This window comes from Elephas maximus, chromosome 24 (genome assembly GCF_024166365.1).
Source record: "Elephas maximus indicus isolate mEleMax1 chromosome 24, mEleMax1 primary haplotype, whole genome shotgun sequence".
Taxonomy (NCBI): domain Eukaryota; kingdom Metazoa; phylum Chordata; class Mammalia; order Proboscidea; family Elephantidae; genus Elephas; species Elephas maximus.
Window position 1 is genome coordinate 17,287,260 of NC_064842.1, and position 23,759 is coordinate 17,311,018.

Here is a 23,759-nt window from a genome sequence, read left to right on the forward strand (position 1 = left end):
CTGCAAGTTTTAAACAGCTAATACGAAAGAAGAATTTGTAAGAGGGAGCACTAAAATAGCTACAGAGCCCTTAGGCTGCTTTGTGAAAAGATGGCATTTCATTCAAGTCCAGCAGCAAAATTGATTGGCTTAGACTAGAGTACATAGCAAGGAAGGAAAAAGGATGAATTCAAGAGAATTTGAGGAGAAATGGTCGTGGGTAACAACTGTATAACTGCAATACCTCGGACATGACCTTGCTGCTCCTGATTTATTTACATAGCAGTAAGAAAAAAACTTATAATTCCCTGCTAAAAGCTTTCTAGTTGCTTAAAAAGAAAATGCTACAGTTTACAAGGTCCTGGGTGACCTGGGATCCTGCCTAATTTTCTAACCACATATCCAACCTTTATCTCTTTGTGGAATCAGACGACCAACTTTGTGGGACTTTTTATAGTAACATTCTCAAGAGTCTTTGAAGCAGTCAAATGCACTTGAGTTTAAAATCTGAATAGCTTTAGGTAAATTTTTAAGCTCTGACCTGTTTCCTTATCTGTAAAATGGAGATATTGATACCTATTCTATTGTAAGGATTAAATGAGATATGTGTGAATCATTGACTACAGTGCCTGACATAAATATCAGCTGCTATAGTTTTTTTGCTGTAATTTCTTTTTAACAGCTTTATTGAGATATAATTCACATACTAGACAATTCGTCCATTTAAGCGTACAAGTCAGTGGTTTTTATACAGATACATATAACCATCACAGTCAATTTTAGAACATGTTCCTTATGTCAGAAAGACACCCATTACTTTTGAGCTATCGTCCTCCTCTGTTTTCCCCATCCTCTTCCATTCCAGCCCTGAGGAACCACTGATTTTTTTCTGTCTCTATAGATTTCCCTACTCTGGATTTTTCATATGAATGGAATCATATGTGGTCTTTTGTGATTAGCTTCTTGCCCTTAGCATAATGATTTCAAGGTTCATCCCTGTTGTAGTATGTAGCAGTGTTTCATTTTTATGGCCAAGTAATACTTCATTGTATAGATGTGCTACATTTTGTTTACGGACATTTGGACTGTTTTGCCTTTTGGCTATTTAGAATAATACTGTAAACATGTACAAGTTTTTATGTGGACATGTTTTCATTTTTCTTGAGAATATACCTATGAGTGGAATTCCTGGGTCATATGGTAACTGCATATTGAATTATTTGAGGAACTGCCAGACTTCCAAAACGACTACACCATTTTAAGTTACCATCAGCAGTGTATGAGCATTCCAATATCCAGCATTGGTTGTTATCTGACTTTGATTCTAGCTATCCTAGTGCGTGTGAAGTGGTATTGATTTGCTGATGACTTTTTAAAAGATTTTCTTATGTGCCTATTGGCTGTTTGTGTATCTTTGGAGACATGTATGTATTTGTGCTTTGCCCATTTTTTAATTTGTGTTTTTATTATTGAGTTGTAAGAGTTCTTTATATATTATAGGTACAAGTCCCTTATGAGGTATCTAATTTGCAAATATTGTCTCCCTTTCTGTGAGTTGTCTCTTCACTTTCTTGATGGTGTCCTTTGAAGCACAGACATTTCAAATTTTGATGATGTTTATTTTTCTTGTTCATACTTCTGGTGTCATGTCTAGGAAGCCATTGTCAAATTCAAGATCGTGAAGATTTACTCTTGTGTTTCCTTCTAAAATTTTTATAGTTTTCGCTCTTACAATGGTCTTTGATCCAGTTTGAGTTAATTTTTGTATGTAGTACGAGACAAGGATCCAACTTTATTCCTTTGCATGTGGCTATCCAGTTATCCAGCATCTTCTGTTAAAAAGACTGTACTTTAAACCAAGAAGATGGTCTTGGCACCTTTTTTCTGTTTGTTTTTTTAGTTGTCCTTTAGATGACGGTTTACAGAGCAAACAAATTTCTCATTAAACAATTAATACACATATTCCTTTGTGATATTGGTTGCCAACCCCACGATACGTCAACACTCTGATTCTTGACATTGAGTTCCCCATTACCAGCTTTCCTGTCTCCTGCCCTCTCCTCCTTGGCCCTGGGCTGATGTGCCCATTTAGTCTGGTTTTGTTATAGGAGCCTGTCTAATCTGGCTGAAGGATGAACTTCAGGAGTGACTTCATTACTGAGCTAAAAAGGTGCCTGGGGGCCAAACTCTCGGGGTTTCTCCAGTTTCTGTCAGACTAGCCTGGTCTTTTTTTGTGTGTGTGTGAGTTAGGATTTTGTTCTACATTTTTCTCCAGCTCTGTCCGGGACCCTCTATTGTGATCCCTGTCAGAGCAGTCAGTGGTGATAGCCGGACTCTGTCTAGTTGTGCTGGACTCCGTCTGGTGGAGGCTGCGGTACTTGTGGTGCACTGGTCCTTTGGACTAATCTCTCCATTGTGTCTTAGGTTTTCCTCTTCCTTGCTCCAGATGGGGTGAGCGCAGTGGACTGTCTTAGATGGCTGCTTACAAACTTTTAAGACTTCAAATACTACTTACCAAAGTAGAATGTAGAACATTTCTTTATAAACTATGTTAAGCCAATTGAACTAGATGTTTCCCAAGACCATGGTCTCCAGAACCCTGGGCCCAGTAATTTGGTCCCTCAGGGAGTTTGTGTCTGTGGAGCTTCCGTGACCTTTGGGCACCTTTTTAAAAAATGAATTGACCATAAAAAAAAAAAAACAAAAAACACAGAGTCTATTCAAACTCACAGGGAGCCCGTAGTACCTGGTAGAACCGCCCCCATAGGGTGTCCAAGGCTGCAGTCTTCACAGAAGCAGACTGCAACATCTGCGGAGCAGCTGGTGGGTTCGAACTGCTGACCTTTTGGTTAGCAGCCCAGCACTGCTAACCGCAGCCCAGTGGTTAAGTGCTGAGCTACTAACCAAAAGGTTGGCGTTCAAATCCACTAGCTGCTCCTTAGAAACCCTACTCTGTCATATAGACTCACTATAAGTCAGTCATATGGTCTGCAGTTAATGATTACTTTCTCCTTTTCAATTTGGATGCTTTTTATTTTTCACGCCAATTTCCCTGGCTAGAACCTCCAATACAGTGTTGAATGTAAGTAGCAGGAGAAGACTTCCTTGTATTGTTTCTGATATTAGGGGGAAATGTCCACTCACCATTAAGTAAGATGTTAGCTGTGAGGTTTTTTGTAGAAAACCGTTTATCAGGTTGAGAAATTTCCCTTCTAAGTGCAGTTCGTTGAATGTTTTTTTATCATGAAAGGATATTTGGGTTTTGTCAACTGCTTCTGTGTCTATTGAAATGATCATGTGTTTTTTGTTTTTATTCTATTGATATGTCCTATATTGATTTCTAGATGTTGATCCGATCTTGCATCCCTGGGATAAATCCCATTTGGTCATGATTAGAATTATTTTTATATGTTGCTGTATCCAGTTTGCCAGTATTTTGCTGAGGATTTTTGTGTCCATATTTATAAGAAATACTGGTCTGTAGTTTTCTGGTGATGTCTTTGGCTTTGATACAGAGTAATACTGGCCTCATAAAATACACTGGGAAACATTCCCTCTCCTATTTTTTGGAAGAGTTTTTGAAGAGTTGTTGTTACTAAATGTTTGGTAGAATTCATCAGTGATGCCATCTTAGCCTGGGCTTTTCTTTATGGATAGTTTTGTTTTTAATTACTGCATCAATCTCTTCACTTGTTAAAAGCCTAATTAGATTCTTCAGTCACATTCAGTAATTTGTATCTTTCTGGGGAATTTGTCCATTTTGTCTAAATTATCTAATTTGTTGACTTAAAATTGTTCATAGCATTCTTTTATACTCCTTTTTATTTCTGTAAGGTTGATGGTAATGTTCTCTCTTTCATTTCTGATTTTAGTAATTTAAGTCTTTTTTACTTGGTCAATCTAACTAGAAGTTCGTTTTGTTGATTCCTTTGGTTTTCTCTTTTTCTATTGTCTATGTCATTAATTTTTGCTCTAATTTTTATTATTTCCTTCTTTCTGCTTGTTTCAAGTTTAGTTTGCATCTCATTTTCCAGTCCTAAGGTGGAAGGTTAGGTTATTGATTTGAGTTTTTTTTTTTAAATACAGGCATTTTCAGCTATAAATTTCCCTCTAAACACTGCTTTAGCTGCATCCAATCAGTTTTGATGTGTTGTATCTTCATTTCCATTCATCTCAAAGTATTTTCTGATTTCTCTTTTTATTTCTTCTTTGACCTATTTGTTATTTAGGAGTGTGTTGTTTAGATTCCAGATCCCTGGGATAAATTCCAGCCCGCTCCCCTTTTTTTTTCTGCTATGGATTTTTAATTTCATTCCACTGTGGTTGGAGAACACACTTTATATTATTTCTGTTCATTTAAATGTATTGAGGTTTGTTTTATGGCTTAGCATATGATTTCTCCTGAGAATGTTCCAAGTACATTTGAGAAGAATATATATTCTGTTGTTGGGTGAAATGTCCCATACATGTCTGTTAGGTCTAGTTGGCTTATAGTGTTGTTCAAGCCTTCTATTTCCTTATTGATCTTCTAATTGTTCAGTCCATTATTGAAAGTGATGTTTTGAAGTCTCCATCTATTATTGTTGACTTGTCTATTTCTACCTTCATTTCTGTCAGTTTTTGCATCATATATCTCGGTGCTTTGTTTTAGGTGCATATCTGTTTATAATTGTTATATCTTCCTGACAGATTGACCCTTTTATCAGTATAAAATGTCCCTCTTTAATGACTTTTTTTAAAAAGTTTGTCTTATATCAGTATAGCCACTCCATCTTCCTTGTGATTGCTTTTTGCAAAATATATCTTTTTCCATACTTTACCTTCAGTACAGGAGACCTGGTGGCCTAGTGGCTAAAGCACTCAGTTGCTAATTGAAAAGTTGGTAGTTTGAACCTACCAGCTGCTCCACAGGAGAAAGATGAGGCAGTTTGCTTCTAAATCTTTAGATTTACAGCCTTCTGATCTGCTGTCAACAAATTTGGGGCTGGTTTCCCACAACCCGTTAAGTATGCTGGCCACAAGCTTGGGAACCTACACAGCATCCTTAGTTTCTGACATGTTAGCTCCTACCCCTCTTTGGGTTCGGTAATTCACTAGGAACGACTCACAGAATTCACAGACAGTATACCACAGATAATAGCCCAAAGGATACAAATGAAGAGACTCCTAGGGCGAGGTCTGGGAGAGTTCCCAACGCAGTGCTTTCATGTCCCAAGGGATGCACCACCCTCCCAAGAACAGATATGCTCACCAACCAAGAAGCTCTTTGAATCTCCCGGTTCAGGGCTTTTATATATCAGTCCTGCATGATAGGCTAAATCATGCTTCCTGAGGCTAGTTGCTATCGGCCTCCCAGGTGAGTCTTTTCTGATCTAGCCAGCTCCTATTTGCCAGAACAAATTCTCAGATACTGCTTGGAAGTCCCAGATCAAGATGTCCCAATTACTCCAATGGTTATTTCTCTGCACTCAAAGACAAAGGCCATCTTACCTGCGGTAACTCTAGGTCCTTTACCCCACATCTTTGAATCTAAAATGTCTCCTGTAATCAGTACATAGTTGGGTCATTCTTTTTAATCTAGTGTGAAAACTGTTTTGATTGGATTTTTTAATCACATGTAATGTCGGTATAGTTGGGTCTACTTGGGCCATTTTGCTTTCTGTTTTTTGTTGTATCTCACGTCTTTATTCCTCCTTTACTGCTTTCTTTTGCATTAAGCAAATATTTTGTCTTAGGGTTCTCACAGAATCAGTGAGGTGTGTGTGTGTATAGACAGATAAGAGATGGATGGATGGATGGATGGATGGATGGATGGGTGGGTGGGTGGGTGGGTGGGTGGATGGATGGATAGATAAGAGATTTATTTAATGTGATTGACTCAATAGTAGAGGCTGGCAAGTCCAGAATTAATAAGTCCAGCAACAGCTGGAGACTTCTGCTGGCTGACATGATTGTAGTGGGCTGGCAAGTCTAAGATCTATAGGTCAGGCAGCAGGCTGGAGACTTCTGCAGGCTTGTGTCACAAGATTCATCAGTCAGGTGACAGGAAGAGTGTGAAGTCCAGAGAGAGAGTTCTACCAAAATATATATTTATAGTTTCAAGGTAGACCAACCCTAAGAAAATTCTCCTTTCCACTGACTGATTGATTACATCAGATTGCATTTTGGAAGGTGATCATATTACAGAACAGCAACTAGTCTAGTATTTGACCACTGAGAATCATAGCCTAGCCAAGTTGACACATAAAATTAACCATCACAATTTCTAATGTAGTATTTTAATTAATTTAAAATTTAATTAATTAAAATTAATTTAAAATTTTAATTAATTTTTCAATTTTAATTAATGATTTTTTTCACTGTATTTTGTTAGTTGTTTGTTTTTTTTAGTGGTGCCTCTAAGGTTCGCCATATACATCTTGTCAGAATCAGCTTCAGGTTTATACAAGCTTAACTCCAGTGAAATGTTGCTCTTGTATAGCTTTACTCCATTTTTCCCTTTTTGTGTTACTATTGTTATCCATATTACATCTATCAATGTTACAAACCCAACAATACATTGTCATAATTATTATTTTACTGTGACACTCTTTATAGTTATTACTTTCCTTAGCCCAATACTGCTTTGCTTCCACCCACCTCCTTTGTGTTTTTATTGGCAAATAGATTTCTATGTTATAAACCCAACAATATATTATATACATATTATAACTTGCTTTTTAATCAGTTAAGAAAGGAGAAAATTTTTTTATATATAGTTATATACAGTTTTATGAGACGGAATCGACTCGACGGCACTGAGTTATATAGTTTTATAAACTTATATAGTTGTTTTTGCTTTGTTTTGTTTATATAGTTATATAATACCTTTACCAGTGTAGATTTGAATTACCATCTGGGGTAACTTGCTTACAGCCAAAAGAACTTCCTTCAATATTTCATGTAAGGTGAAATCTGCTAGGAACAAATTCTCTCAGTTTTTGTTTATCTTGGAAGGTCTCTCTGTTTTTCCTTCATTTTTGAGAGATAGCTTTGATGAATATAGGATTCTTGGTTGACAGTTTGTGGTTTTTTTTTTTTTTCCTTTGAGTACTTTGAATATGTTACCCTGCTGCCTTCTGCCTTGCATTTTTTCTGCTGAGAAGTCAACTGTTAAACTTATTGAAGTTCCCTTGTAAGTAACAAGTCATTTTTTTCTTGATGTGTTCAGGATTTTCTCCTTGTCCTTGACTTTCAGCATTTTTATTATGTGTCTGGTTTGGGATCTCTTTGTGTTTAACTTATGTGGAGCTCATTGAGCTTTCTGGATGCGTAGGTTATTGTTCTTCAATAAATTTGGGGAGTTTTCAGCCATTATTCTATCAAATATTTTTTTCTTTTCCCTCCTTTTATTCTGGTAATCTCGTTAGTGTTGGTTGGTGTACTTAATGGTTTCTCACATTTCTCTAAGGTGCTCTTCATTTTTCTTCACTCTTTTTTCTCTCTGTTCTTTAGCTTGCATTATTTATTTCTATTGATTTATCTTCAAGTTTGCTTATTCTTTCTTCTGCCAGTTCAAATCTATTGCTGAGCCCCTTTAGTGATTTTTTTTTTTTTTACTTCGGCTATTAGACTTTTCAACTCCAGAATTTCCATTTGGTACTTATTTATAATTTCTATCTTTTTATTGATACTGTCTATTTTATGTAACATTGTCATCTTACCTTCCTTTAATTTAATCATGCTTTCCTTTAGTTATGTGAACTAATTTATAATGGCTACTTTAAAGTCTTGTCCTTATAAATCCTACATCTGGTCTCTCCCACAGTCTTTGGTGCCTATTTTTTTCCCAATGTATGGTCATACTTTCCTATTTTTTTGCATGTCTCATAATTTTTTGGTCATATTAGATAATGTAGCAACTCTGGGTCCTGTTCTTTCCACCCCAGGGCTCGTTATTGTTGTTTGTTTAGTGACAAGCTGCATTGTTTTAGTAAAGTCTATTTCCCCTCTACAATGTTAAGCCTCTGATTTTGCCCCCCAGGGAGGTATAGCTTTGTGTATGCCCGCAGTCACCCTGGAAAGAAAATGGTTTTGGTAGGCCTCCCTTCCCCTTTTCCTGACCATACCCAGATGTTTAAGCCCACTGATTGTTGGCCGATTGCTCTATTGTTTTCAACAATGCTTTGGACCTCTACAAGCTAACCAATCAATTCTCATAAGGAATAGCTTCTGATGCCAGTGTTTGATATTTATTTTGATACCAGGAGGGCTTTTCCCAGATGTCTTATTTCTCATATTATTTCCTGGTTCTCTCCTGCTAACTAGCCAACCAACAATTTAGCATTTATCTTGAATCTCTCGATGGCTTTTCACCAAAAACTCCTCTGTTCTTGAAAGTGCCTTAGGCTTCCACTTCCCCACCATCTTCTGCAAATAAAGTCCATTCTTTTGGGGAGAGATTAAGAGTTATGTTTTATGGCCTGCTTCCCCCTGCCCCAAGGCAAAATCTCTAAATCCCAGCTATGGAGCTGGGGGTGGGGACAATAGCAACCCCTGCTCTAGAAGCCAAGTGCTCAGTGGAGGAGGCAGCAGCCTGAGGTCCTCTCAGCTTGTCTCTTCTAACCTGAGACTACTACATCATGAGCCGAAGCAAGGGTGATCAAGGCCGCAGTAGTTTCAGCATGTTGTACCCAAGGTAGAGCCTCCATCCAATGAGTGGGGGCTGAGTAGAAGAGAGGCTTCTTGCCCTTACTCACGTGGGACTTAGCCTCAGCAACAAGTAGATGAGGGAATGACAAGAAACACTGACATTCTGCTCTTCCTGGGGAGAAGACCCACTGGCCAGGAGCTGGAAATTGAGGGAACCATGTGTTTTTGGTAGTAGAAGTATTAAGTGGAGTCCCTTTCAGAGCTGAGAGGAGAAAGGGAGTGGTCTTCCTTCAAATGCATAGACTCTGACCTTACTGAATTTTGTAGATTTTCTTGAATAAATGTTTCTTCATTTGCTGTTGGCCCTTAGGACCATTTCCAGAGGATTTAATTGGTTCTGTTTTTACAATAATTTTCACCAGTTTTAGTGGGAAGCAGATCAGTAGAGCTCTTCACACTGTCGTGCTGGAAGTTGACCTCTCCGCTGCTATGGTTATTGATATTAGTATCATAGTTGTGTGTTGGAGAGCAGGCTATTCTCAGAAAGCTAATAAAACTAGAGACGAGCCTTCCAAAAATCTGACAGTGTATAAGAGCAACTGCTTAACATAATAGCTGCTAAGAAAAACACAGTTAGGGAACAAAACGAATGATGAATTCCTGGCTTAATTTCTTACTTGGTAAAAAGACTTGCAAAACAATTAACTTGGATGAGAAAAAAAATGATAATGATTGATTTTGAATTTGTAATTTGACTACAGAGAGAGAAGAATTCTGGGAGCAAATGTATTTTTCCATGCATTCCAGGACCACCACGACTATACAAGACCCCAAGAATCCAGAGCATGTGAAGACATTTACTTTTGACCTGGCCTATTGGTCTCACAATGGATTTCAAAAGAATAAAGATGGTGTACTTATTTCAGCTGACCCTAGCAGTAACTTTCCAGGCCAGGTAAATTACTTTAAAATACAATTTCAGTGACAGCCTTTTTTTTTTAATGAAATATTTATAATGTCACAGTACAATGATTTTTATAAAAGCATGCTACATCATATGCTTCCATATGAGAATTTGTCCCTACTTTAAACTTATCCTTTTTTTTTATGTTTAACGTGAGATCCAAAAATGCAGCTTGTTGCCTGATTTTCAGACACCCAAATCAGTTGACTTGCCAATGCACTGATACACTTTGAAAAATGAATGGTAGTCAAGTTAATTATTATTTTGTCTGTCTGAGCTAAGCAAAATTTGTGAGGCACTAGCATTTGAGAACTTTTTTTTTTGCTCAAGCATTTGTCATGTGCCATGCACTGTTCCAGCTCTTTCTTCAACTTGCTCACAGTCTGGTATGGAGAGACAGACATACAAATGCATTCAAAGATTATAGATCCTGTGATAAGAACTTGTTTAGGTTCCAATGAGTTACAGAGAAGAGGTGACACTCTAATAAAGGCTATGGCACTTGGGCTGAGTTTTGAAAGAGGAGTAGGTAGACAAAAAGGAACAGACAGAAAAAGTGGGAAAAAAAGAACACTGCTTCAGTGATATGGGAGACAATGTCAAGCATACGTGTAATTGGAGCCACAGAAGGAATAAAACAAAAAATACTTGAAGAAATGAAATTTTCCAAGCTTGATGAAAACTCTAAGCCCATAGATCTAAGAAACTTAATGATTCCTAAGTAGAATAAAAATGAGAACCACAGCAAGGCACATTTTAATTAAAATGCTGCAAGCCAGTGATAAAGAGAAAATCTTAAAAAGCAATGACAGAATAAAACACACAAGCAGAAGAACAAAGGAGCTCTGGTGGCACGATGGTTAAGCACTCAGCTGCTAATTGAAAGGTTGGTGGTTTGAACCCACTAGTGACTTCATGGGAGAAAAGACCTGGCGATCTGCTCCTATAAAGATTGCAGCATAGGGCCTTGGGTCTTATACCCTAGTAAGCGGCCAGCTAAGATGCATCAATTGGTCTCAACCCACCTGGAGCAAAGGAGAATGAAGAACACGAAAGACACAGGGTAATTATAAGCCCAAGAGACAGAAAGGGCCACACAGACCAGAGACTACATCAGCCTGGGACCAGAAGAACTAGATGATGCCTGGCTACAACCAATGACTGCCCTGACAGGAAACACAACAAAGAACCCCTGAGGGAGCAGGAGAGCAGTGGGATACAGACCCCAAAATCTTGTAAAAAGACCAGACTTAATGGTCTGACTGAGACTAGAATGACCCTGGAAGTCATGGTCCCCAGACCTTCTGTTAGCCCAAGACGGGAACTATTCCTAAAGCTAACTCTTCAGACAGGGGTTGGACTGGACTATGGGATAGACTATGATACTGGTGAAGAGTGAGCTTCTTGGATCAAGCAGACACATGAGACTATGTTGACATCTCCTGTCTGAAGGGGAGATGAGAGTGTAGACAGGGTCAGAAGCTGGCCGAATGGACATGAAAAGAGAGAGTGGAGGGAAGGAGTGTGCTGTCTCATTAGGGGTAGAGCAATTAGGAGTATATAGCAAGGTGTGTATAAATTTTTGTATGAGAGACTGACTCAATTTGTAAACTTTGACTTAAAGCACAATAAAAATTAAAAAAGAAAAAAAAAGATTACAGCCTAGGAAAACCTATAGGGCAGTTCTGCTCTGTTCTATAGGATCTCTATGAGTTGGAATCAACTCAATGGCACACAACAACGCAGAGAAACAATAATAATAACTATGCAATCCAGAAGACAATAGAGTGGCATCTTTAGGTGCTGAAAGAAAACAAAAAAACTCTCAACCTAGAATTCTATGCCCAACAAAAATGATTTTTTTCTTTTTTAATCTCTAAAATATTCCTGTCAAAAGCAAAAGTAACAATGTATTGTCGGGTTTGTAACATATAGAAATAAAATATATGGCAATACAGAAAGAATGGAAAGGCTAATGTAAGCACATTGTTTACAGATTTTACACTGTATGTAAAGTGACATAGTATTATTTGAAGATAAACTATTTTAGTTTAAAGAAATATATTGTAACCCTAGACTACCTGTTTTTACACATTTTGATCCAGGACTCCGTTATATAATTGTACATGTTTGAGGACCCCAAAGACTTTTTGTTGATGTGGATCATAGCTATCACTATTTACTGTGTTAGAAATTAAAACTGAGAAAAATTTGAAATGTTTATTAGTGAAAACATTAAAAATCCACTATTGGTTAGTATACTAGTTAACTAATAACATAAATTAACATTTTTGTGACCAAAAAAATCCTATTATTCAAACCAATATGGAGAAGAGTGACATTATTATTATGATTATTTACAAATCTATGTAATGTCTGGTTTTATAGAAGACAGTTAGATTCTCGGTTCCTGCAGTCATTCTTTTGCAACATCATATGTCATGTATCCTCTGGCAAATGCCACTGTACACTCCATATCACACTGTACTCCACTCTACTCTCATGAGACAAGAAGAGTGAAACAGACAAACATTAATATTATCACAGAAATAGTTTTGACCTTGTGAATCCACTTAAAGGATCTTGAGGCCCTTGGGATGCACTTTGAGAATTGCTACTTTACAGCAATCAATAACAAAATAAATAACACAGAAGTATAACTAATAAGCCACTGTGGGGGAAAATGGAATTATGAAAAATACTCAATTCAAAAACACAGTAGGAACAGAGAAGAAACAAGAAGGTATGGGACAAACAAAACAAACAGCAAAATCATAGATTTAATGCCAATCATATAAATTATTTTATTAAATATAAATAATCTGAACACATCAATTGAAAGGTAGAAATTGTTGAGTTAGATAAAAAAGCAAGATCCAACTACATCTGTCTACAAGAAATCCAGTTTAATACAAACACTAAAAAAAAATTAAAGTGGCTATATTAACATCCTCAGAACAAGGAATACTTCATAATTATAAAGGAATCAATTCATTAAGAAGACATAACTGACTTAAATGGGTATACCTAGTAACAGAACTTCAAAGTTTATGAAGCAAGAACTGATACAACTAAAAGGAAAAAGACAAATCCACAGTTGTAATTGGTCCTTTTAACACTTCTCTCTCAGTGATTGATAGCACAACTAGACAAAAAATCGGTAAGGTTAGAGAAGACCAGAACAACAGTATCAACCTAATTGACACAGAACTCTCCTACCATCACCACCACCACTCCTGAATAATGCAGTACATGTTTTTTTCAAGTGAGATGGAACTTTCACCATGATAAGCCATATTTTGAGTCATAAGATTAATCTCAGTAAATAAATGTAAGGGGACTGAAATATAAAGTATGCTCTCTGGCCACAATGGAATTAAAATAGGAATAAATAACAGAAAGATACTTGGAAATTTTCCAAATATTTGGAAAATAACAGATGTCTAAATAATCAATACATCAAAGAAGAAACCACAAGGGAAATTAGAAATTATTTTGAACGGAATGAAAATCAAAATAACCTTCAAAATTTGTGGTGTACAGCTAAAGCAGGGCTTAGAGGAAACCTTATAGCATTAACAGTTTATATTAGAAGATAGACTAAAAGATGCTCAGAGAATATCATGTAAAGATAGAAACAAAAATTGGAGTTACACATTTACAAGCCAAGAAACACCTAGAATTGCCAGCCATGACCAGAAGCTAGGAGAGAGGCATGGAACAGACCCTCCCTTGGAGCTTTCAGAAAGAGTCAACACTCTTGAAACTCTGATTTTGGACTTCCAACCTCCAGAACTGTAAGATAATAAATGTACATTGTTTTAAGCCAATAGATAGACAGATAATAACTATTATAAAAAGAACAGTCTCAAATTTAACAACAAAGCAAGCATGAGGATGAAAAAAGGTAAGAACATTAACAAAATAGAAAACAATAAAATAAAGAAAAAACAATGAAGCCAAAAGTTGGTTCTTTGATAAGATCAATAATATTGATAAACCTCTAACCAAACTGATCAAAGAAAAAAAAAAGAAAGCATGAAGTACCAAGGTCAGAAATGAAACCAGGACATTATTACAGATCCTACAGACATTAAATGCTGCTCGCCTTATTAACAGCAGAAGAACATTGTCCCGTATTGTGCCAAAGATGAGCCCCTGGGGTTGAAAGTCACTCAGAATATGATGAGGGAAGGGCCGCCACCTCAAAGAAGAGTCAACCTTAATGACATAGAGGGAGTAAAACTTTTGGGACCTTCATTTGTTGATGTGACATGACTCAAAATGAGAAGAAACAGCTGCAAACATCCATTAATAAACAGAATGTGGAATGTATGAAGTATGAATCTAGGGAAAATGGAAGTTGTCAAAAATGAAATGGAATGCTTGAACATCGATATCCTAGGTATTGGTGAGCCGAAATGGACTAGGATTGGCCATTTTGAATCAGACAGTCATATGGTCTACTATGTCAGGAATGACAAATTGAAGAGGAATGGTTTCACATTCATTGTCAAAAAGAACATTTCAAGATCTATCCTGAAGTACAAGGCTGTAGTGTTAGGATAATATCCACACGCCTACAAGGAAGACCAGTCAATACGACTATTTTTCAAATTTATGCACCAACCACTAAGGCGAAAGATGAGAAAATTGAAGATTTTTACCAACTTCTGCAGTCTGAAATTGATCAAACACTGGATCAATATGCATTGATAATTACTATGATTGGAATGTAAAAGTTAGCAACCAGGAAGGATCAGTAGTTAGAAAATATGGCCTTGGTGATAGAAAAGACACCAGAGATTGCATGATAGAATTTTTCAAGACCAGTCACTTATTCATTGCAAATACCTTTTTCAACAACATAAATGGTGACTATACACATGGACCTTGCTAGATGGAATGCACAGTAATCAAATCGACTATCTGTGAAAGAGACAATGGAGAAGCTCAATATCATCAGTCAGAACAAGGCCAGGGGCTGACTGCAAAACAGACCATCAATAGCTCATATGCAGGTTCAAGTTCAAGCTGAAGACAATTTAAACAAGTCCACGAGAGCCAAAATCTCACCTTTAGTGTATCCCACCTGAATTTAGAGATCATCTCAAGAATGGATTTTATGCATTGAATATTAGTGACCAAAGACCAGAGTTCTGAGACAACATCACAGACATCATATATGAAGAAGGCAAAAGGTCATTAAAAAGAGAGGAAAGAAAGAAAAGACCAAAATGGATGCCAGAAGAGACTCTGAAACTTGCTCTTGAATGCAGAGTAGCCAATGTAAATGGAAGAAATAATAAAGTAAAAGAGCTCAACAGAAGATTTCAAAGGACAACTTGAGAAGACAAAGTATTATAATGAAATGTGCAAAGGCCTGGAGTTAGAAAACTAAAAGGGAAGAACATACTTGGCATTTCTCAAGCTGAAAGAACTGAAGAAAAATTCAAGCTCAAGTTGTAGTACTGAAGGATTCTACAGGCAAAACACTGAATGACAGGAAGCATCAAAAGAAGATGGAACCTCAACCACAAAAAGACAACCCAATCAAGAAGTGGGCAAAGGATATGAACACACACTTCACTAAAGAAGATATTCAGGCAGCTAACAGATACATGAGAAAATGCTCTCGATCATTAGCCATTAGAGAAATGCAAATTAAAACTACAATGAGATTCCATCTCACTCCAACAAGGCTGGCATTAATCCAAAAAACACAAAATAATAAATGCTGGAGAGGCTGCGGAGAGATTGGAACTCTTATACACTGCTGGTGGGAATGTAAAATGGTACAACCACTTTGGAAATCTCTCTGTCGTTATCTTAAACAGTTAGAAATAGAACTACCATAAAACCCAGAAATCCCACTCCTCGGAATATACCCTAGAGAAATAAGAGCCTTCACACAAACGGATATATGCACACCCATGTTTATTGCAGCTCTGTTTACAATAGCAAAAAGCTGGAAGCAACCAAGGTGTCCATCAATGGATGAATGGGTAAATAAATTGTGGTATATTCACACAATGGAATACTACGCATCAATAAAGAACAGTGACGAATCTCTGAAACATTTCATAACATGAAGGAACCTGGAAGACATTATGCTGAGCGAAATCAGTCAGAGGCAAAAAGACAAATATTGTATAAGACCACTATTATAAGATCTTGAGAAATAGTACAAACTGAGAAGAACACATACTTTTGTGGTTACGAGGGGGGGAGGGTGGGAGGGAGAGGGTTTTTTACTGATTAATCAGTAGATAAGAACTGCTTTAGGTGAAGGGACGGACAATAGTCAATACATGGAAGGTCAGCTCAACTGGACTGGACCAAAAGCAAAGAAGTTTCCGGGATAAACTGAATGCTTCAAAGGTCAGTGGAGCAAGGGCAGGGGTTTGGGGACCATGGTTTAAGGGGACTTCTAAGTCAATTGGCAAAATCATTCTATTACGAAAACATTCTGCATCCCACTTTGAAATGTGGCGTCTGGGGTCTTAAATGCTAACAAGCGGCCATCTAAGATGCATCAATTGGTCTCAACCCACCTGGATCAAAGGAGAATGAAGAACACCAAGGTCACACGATAACTAAGAGCCCAAGAGACAGAAAGGGCCACATGAACCAGAGACCTACATCATCCTGAGACCAGAAGAACTAGTTGGTGCCCGGCCACAACCGATGACTGCCCTGACAGGGAGCACAACAGAGAACCCCTGAGGGAGCAGGAGATCAGTGGGATGCAGACCCCAAATTCTCACAAAAAGACCAGACTTAATGGTCTGACTGAGACTAGAGGAGTTCCAGCGGTCATGGTCCCCAAACCTTCTGTTGGCCCAGGACAGGAACCATTCCCGAAGACAACTCATCAGACATGAAAGGGACTGGACGGTGGGTAGGAGAGAGATGCTGATGAAGAGTGAGCTAATTATATCAGGTGGACACTTGAGACTGTGTTGGCATCTCCTGTCTGGAGGGGGAATGGGAAGATAGAGAGAGTTGGAAGCTGGCAAAATTGTCAAGAAAGGAGAGACTGGAAGGGCTGACTCATTAGGGGGAGAGCAAGTGGGAGTACGGAGTAAGGTGTATGTAGACTTATATGTGACAGTCTGACTTGATTTGTAAAAGTTCACTTGAAGCTCAATAAAAGTTAATAAAAAAAAAAAAAAGAAGATGGAAGGAATACACATTGTGCTAAAAAGAATTGGTTGATGTTCAACCATTTCAAGAGGTAGCATAAGATCGAGAATAAATGATATTGAGGGAAGTAGTCAAGTTGCACTGAAGGCATTGGCAAAAAACAAGGCTCCAGGAATTGACAGAATACCAGTTGAGGTGTTTCAACAAATGGATGCAACACTGGAAATGTTCACTCACCTATGCCAAGAAATTTGGAAGATAGCTACCTGGCCAACCAACTGGAAGAGACCCATATTCATACCCATTCCAAAGGAAGGTGATCCATCAGAATGCAGAAATTATCAAACAAAACTATTAATATCACATACAAGTAAAATTTTGCTGAAGATTGTTCAAAACTGGTTGTAGCAGTACATCGACAATAAAGTGCCAGAAATTCAATCTAGGTTCAGAAGAGGACATGGAATGAAGGAGATCGTTGCTGATGTCAGATGAATCCTGGCTGAGAGAAAAGAATATCAGAAATATGTTTACCTGTGTTTTATTGACTATACAAAGGCATTTGACTGTGTGGATCATAAAAAATTATGGATAACATTGTGAAGAATGGGAATTCCAGAACATTTAATTGTGTTCATGCTGAACCTGTATGTAGACCAAGAGGCAGTGTTTCGTACAGAAGGAAAAACTGCGTGTTTTAAAATCAGGAAGTTTGTGTGTCAGGGCTGTATACTTTTACCATGCTTTTTCAATCTGTATGCTGAGCAAGTAATCTGAGAAACTGTACTATATGAAGAAGCGTTATCAGGATTGTAGGGAGACTCATTAGCAGCCTACAATAAGCAGATAACACAACCTGGCTTGCTGAAAGAAAAGAGGACTTGAAGCACTTCCTGATGAAGATCAAAGGCTGCAGTCTTCAGTATAGATCACACCTCAACACAAAGGAAACAAAACCCCTCACAACTGGACTAATAAGCAACATCATGATAAAGGGAGAAACTACTGAAATGGTCAGGATTTCATTTTACTTTAATCCACAATCAACGCCCACGGAAGCAGCAGTCAGGAAATCAAATGACATGTTACATTGGGCAAATCTGCTGCAAAAGATGTTATCTTTAAAGTATTAAAAAACGAAGATGTCACTTTAAGGACTAAGGTATGCCTGACCCAAGTCATGGTATTTTCAATTGCCTCATATGCATGTGAAAGCTGGACAATAAATAAAGAAGACTGAAGAAGAATTGATGTCTTTGAATTATGATGTTGGCAAAGAATATTGAATATATCATAGATTGCCAGAAGAACAAACAAATCTGTCTTGGAAGAAATACAGCCAGAGTTCTCCTTAGAAGTAAGGTTGGTGAGACTTGTCTCACATACATTGGACATGTTATCAGGAGGACATCATGCTTGGTAAAGTAGAGGGTCAGCGAAAAAGAAGACCCTCAGTGAGATGGATTTGACGCAGTGGCTGCAATAGTGGGCTCAAAAATAGCAATGATGGTGAGGATGGTGCAGGACTGGGCAGTGTTTTGTTCAGTTGTTCATAGTGCCACGATGAGTTAGAACTGATTCTATGGCACCTAGCAACAACAATAACAACAGGCATTAAAAAAATAATTGAATATTGTGAACAACTCAATGTCATTAATCAACAACACAGATGTAATGGAGCAATTCCTTGAATGATGTAAGTTAATGAAGGTTACTCAAGAAGAAACATATAATTCAAGTAGTCCTGTATTTATTAAAGAAATTGAATTTGTAGTTAAAAACCTTCACGCAAAGAAAACCAAAAAAAGATAATACAAAAACACTACAGACAAATATCCTTTATGAAAATAGATATAAAAATTATTAACAAAATTTTAGCAAATAGAATTCAATAATATATGAAAAGAATAATACATCATGATCAACTGGAGGTTTTCCTTGGCTAAACTTTATAAACTTGGTTTAACATTTGAAAATTAATACTCTTCATCATATGAACAGAATAAAAGAGAAAAATATATTATAGAGAAAAACATTTGACAAAAATTAGCGCCCAGTGATGATCAAAGCTCTCAGCAAAGTTTAAATGGAGGGAACTTCCTAGAAATAGATCTTCCCTTAAAAACAGAATTAACTTCACATTTGATATTAAAAAACCGAATGTGTTCCCCCTGAGATTGGGAATAATGCAACAATGTCGTTTCTCACCACTTCTATTCAAAATTGCAATGCAGTGCAAAAAGGCAATAATAGGAAATAAAAAATGTGCAGATTGGAAAGAAGGAAGTAAAACTATTGTTGATGGCATAATCTATGCAGAAAATCTTTAGGAATTTATTTTAAACAGCTATTACAGTTAATAATTGAGTTTAAATAAAAAACAAACCCTTTGCTGTAGAGTTGATTTCAACTCATAGCGAACCTATAGGACAGAGTAGAACTGCCCTATAGGGTTTCCAAGGAGCAGCTGGCAGATACAAACTGCAGACCTCTTGGTTGACAGTCAAGCTCTTCAGCGCTGCACCACCAGGGCTCGGTCAATACACAAAAATCAACAGTATTTCTCTATGGTTGCAACGAACAATTGGAAGTTGAAATTTTAAAATATTTATGATAGCATCAAAAATGTGAAATAATTTAGGCATAAAAATCTAACAATGTATATGTAAGAACTGTACACTGAACACTATAGAACATTAGTAAAAGGAAGACAAATAAAAGAATCTGAAGACTAAGTGTTATTAAGAAGGCAAATTGAGCAATAGATTCAATACAATTCCGATCAAAATCTCGACAGGTATGTTTTTGTAAAAAATTATTTCAATAATTTACATGAAACTGTAAAGGGCTTAGAATAGCCAAAATTAAAGATGATAAAGTTGGAGAATTTACATTGTCAATTTAAAAGCCTACTATAAAATTACAGCAACGAGACTGTGATGTGAGCTTAAAAATGGACAGATGATAGATTGGAGGAAGAGAATACAGTGACCAGATATAGACCCTCATCTATCATCAACCGATTTTCTACAAATGTGTCAAGGTAGTTTTAAAAGGAAAATCTTTTCAACAAATGGTGCTGGAAGATATTAGATATCCATATGAAAAAAAAGAGAACTTTCTTTCCTCACACCATATGCAAAAATTAACTCAAAATGGATCACCTACCTAAATGTTATAGCTATAATTTTAATCATAAAAACCCAAAAAATAGACCTTCTAAATGAAAGGATAGAAAAAAATCGTGATTTTAAGTTTGGCAAAGAATTCTTAGGACACACACACACAAAAAAAAAAAAAGAAAAGAAAATTTCTGATAAACAAGATTTAATAAAAAAATAACTTTTGCTCTTTGAAAAATATCAGTAAGAAAATGAAGTCAAATCACCAAGAAAGCAAGTATTTGCAAAACATTTATCTGATAAAACACCCAGAATATATAGAGAACTGTTACAACTCTGTAAGAAAAGGAAGTCAGTCTTTAAAAATGCCACTTGAAAACCCAGTGGAGTACAGTTCTACTCTGACGTTATGGGTCGCCATGAGTCAGGATCTATTTAACAGCAGCTGGTGCTGGTATTGCTTGGGTTGAAGAATGAAGGTGGAGTACAAAACCCTTTGACTGGCCTCTTCCTTTTGGTTCTCTTGAATTTGTTTGTCTAGTTGCTTAATTTGAAAGACCTAGCCCATGATTTGGCAAGGCTGTAAAATACACAAATTTATTATTGACGGATTTTAGCTACCTAGTTTTTTTAGTTGAAGACACACCTGTGTGATCCATGAATGTAAGTGATCAGTGTTTTCCATTTGAACACTCGGAATAAAGTAACAGCTTTTGGCTTCCAGTTTTATCCCACTGGTTCTAAGAGAACATCTGAATTATATCTCAAGTAAGTCATATGATACTAATTAATGTGAACTTTATCAAAACCAGAATGTTTGTTAGATTTTAAGTATATTGTGAAAAGTAGAGAATAACTATATGTACCAGTGGCCTGTGCTGAGCATGACACCTTTGATCTTTCCGGAGAGATGTTTTCCACGATCTTGGCAGGGGAATTCTGGACAATGCCTGGCAAAGGTATAATGCTACTCTCCTGGCCTATGGCCAAACTGGCTCTGGAAAAAGCTATTCCATGATTGGATTTGGTGCAAAGAAGGGTATCATCCCAAATGCATGCGAAGAGCTCTTTCAAGCAATTGAGAACCGGAAGAAAAATCCAGACTACCAGTTACGTGTTATTGCAGAAGCCCTACTTCGAGGAATTATGTTTTTTTCATTTTGAAACCACCCCCTAATGGAAATTATCAGCATCATTTTAGGATAATGTTAATTTTTCTTATCAAACCTTTTCCTTGATTACAAAATCATGCTGCAGCTAAATAAGATGTTGAGTTTTTCTGGTTTTATGGAGGAAACCCCAAAGAAATAGTCTTCAGAGGCATTTTGGGTATCCTAGAAGCGGACGTCTTAATTGCCAATATTTGTTGCTGTTAGTTGCTGTTGAGTTGCCACCCACTCCTGGCGACCCTATGTACAGCAGAAGGAAACACCTAGTCCTCTGCGCTATCTTCACGGTCCGTGTGCTGGAGGCCATTGTTGCAGCCACTGTGCAATATTTAGAGAGTCTTCCGACCGAGGTGGTCATCTCCCAGCACTATATCAGACAATGTTCTGTTGTATCTGCAGGGTTTTCATTGGCTAATTTTTGGGATTTGATCACGAGGATTTTTTTCCTAGCGTCCATCTGGAATCTTCTTGAAAACCTGCCCATCATGGGTGACTCTGCTGGTATCTGAAATACTAGCACGGCTTCCAGCATCACAGCAACACACAAGCCGCCACAGTAGGACAAACTGACAGACGATGGTGCTAACATTAACGAGGGGTTACTCTTGAGGTTTATAACACGAAACCTTAGCTGACTCAAGTCCGTGGTTTCATTTTCTGCCATCTTCTATCAAGGTTGTGGGAAGGTTCTCATCTTAAGAATTCATTTTTTTATTTCTACTTAAAGAACGTTAGCTTGGTTCTTACCTGTCCTGGCATAGGTTTCTCATTTGCCCTAGCATAGAAGGCCCAAGAGTAAATTTAGATTCACTGGAGGTTGGGGACATTTTTAAAATGGAGAGTAACCATTAACATAATTAGCTTTATAAAAATAACAGTAAAATGTCAACATATACCTGTAAACGTAGTCTATGTTTCTGCCTCCTCTAAATGAAAGGAGAGATTAAATTTGTGTTATGAAAATTCAACAGTGCATTATCCCTTTTTATCTTAATTTTTTCTGATTTTGAAAGTAACATGTTCAAAGTAGAGAATAGAAATTACTCATAATCCCATCGCCCAATTAACTACCATTAACAACTCTGCATATTTATTTCTAGTTTTTTTAATTAAATTTTTTCAAAGTAATACAAGTATAGCTTAAAACTCAAATACCCAAAAGAAAACATACTTCCACATGCAAATTTGTACACAAATATTCTATAGCAGCATTGTTCACAATCGTGAAAAAGTAGAAACAACCCAAATGTACATCAACTGATAAATACCAAAAAAAAAAAACAAAAACCCAAACCTGTTGCTGTAGAGTCGATTCTGACTCTTAGTGACCCGTAAGGACAGAGCAGAACTGTCCCATAGGGTTTCCAAGGAGAACCTGGTGGATTCGAACTGCTGACCTTTATGTCTAGCAGCGGTAGCTCTTAACCACTATGCCACCAGGGTTTCCAACTAATGAATGGATGAATAAAATGTGGTACATACTACATATACTATTGTAATACACCGATATATTCTATAACATGGCGAAACCTTGAAAACATTCTGCTAAGTGAAAGAAGCCAGACACAAAAAGTCAATATGATCTGATTCCATTTGTATGAAATGACCGGAACAGGCTTATCTATAGAGATAGAAAGTAGCTTAGTGGTTAGCTAGGGCTAGGGTGAGGAAGGGGAGAAGGCAAAGAATCGGATGTGATTATTAATGAGTTTCCTTCTGGGGGAAAAAATGTTCTAAATTTAGTTTGTGGTCATGGTTGCACAGCTCTGTAAATATAGTAAAAATCATTGGATTGTACATTTTAAATGGGTGAACTGTGTGGTACGTGAATTATATATCTCAATAAAACTGTTTTTAAAAAACTCAAATAGTACTGAAAGGCTTATACAGTGAAAACTGTGAGAGCCGCACTTGAAGGGACTGCCTTGTTTTTCCAGGCCTCTCAAGTTTTCCGCCTTTGACAGGGTGCAGTCTTACCCCCTTTCTATTGCCTTCCATTAGTGGGAAATATTTGAGTTTTCCTTCTCTGACAGGTTTCTGCCTGACACAGTTCCCAGCTTTCGCAGGTTTTACTGCAGTGGAAATCATAAATTTACTGACCATCCCTCTTTACCTTCTCCTTATATTAATCCCCATGGGTTACCATTTTCAACTCAAACTTCTTCTAGCCTCTACTTTCATGTTTAAAAATAATGCTGGTCACATAACAATGTGCGTATAAGTTTTTGTATGAGAAACTGACTTGAATTGTAAACTTTCACTTAAAGCACAATAAAATAAATAAAAAAACAATGGTGTTTTTCGCTTCTTAGAAAGCAATTTTGGACATTATCTACTATCTTCCCACCGTGGCAGAAAACGACTTAACTCTACCACCACCGTACATACTTTTTCTCCCACATACTCTTTGCATAGCTCTATTACAAGATTTGGTTAAAGCAATAGTGTTTAACATTTTAGGTGTGCAAATATTGTTCACTGTTGAGCCAAATAATGCACACATCCTTGTTACATTTTGTTTTTCTCAGAATTTTAAATTTTCTTTAAAAAAATTATGTCTAGTTTTCAGCAAATCTTTCTATGTTTTTCTAGATGTTCCAAATCACAGTCATGTGCCTATTAATAACATTTTCCATATACACTCACTTAGCAACATGGTTAGGTTCCAAAGACCAGGCCGTTATGCAAAAATCAGCATTATGTGAAAATGGAAGATGACCACATCAGATTACAAAAAATGGAAGATGA

General features: G+C 37.0%; 1 protein-coding gene across 1 annotated transcript in view; it reads left to right on the top strand.

The window, feature by feature from the left end:
- The window catches only part of LOC126066682 (kinesin-like protein KIF28P), an 83,107-nt gene that overhangs the window by 1,256 nt on the left and 58,092 nt on the right, over window positions 1-23,759 (top strand). Inside the window, 4 exon segments of the mRNA XM_049867928.1 lie at window positions 9,372-9,399; window positions 9,402-9,565; window positions 9,957-9,960; window positions 20,753-20,958. Coding sequence (XP_049723885.1) covers window positions 9,372-9,399; window positions 9,402-9,565; window positions 9,957-9,960; window positions 20,753-20,958 — 402 coding nt within the window.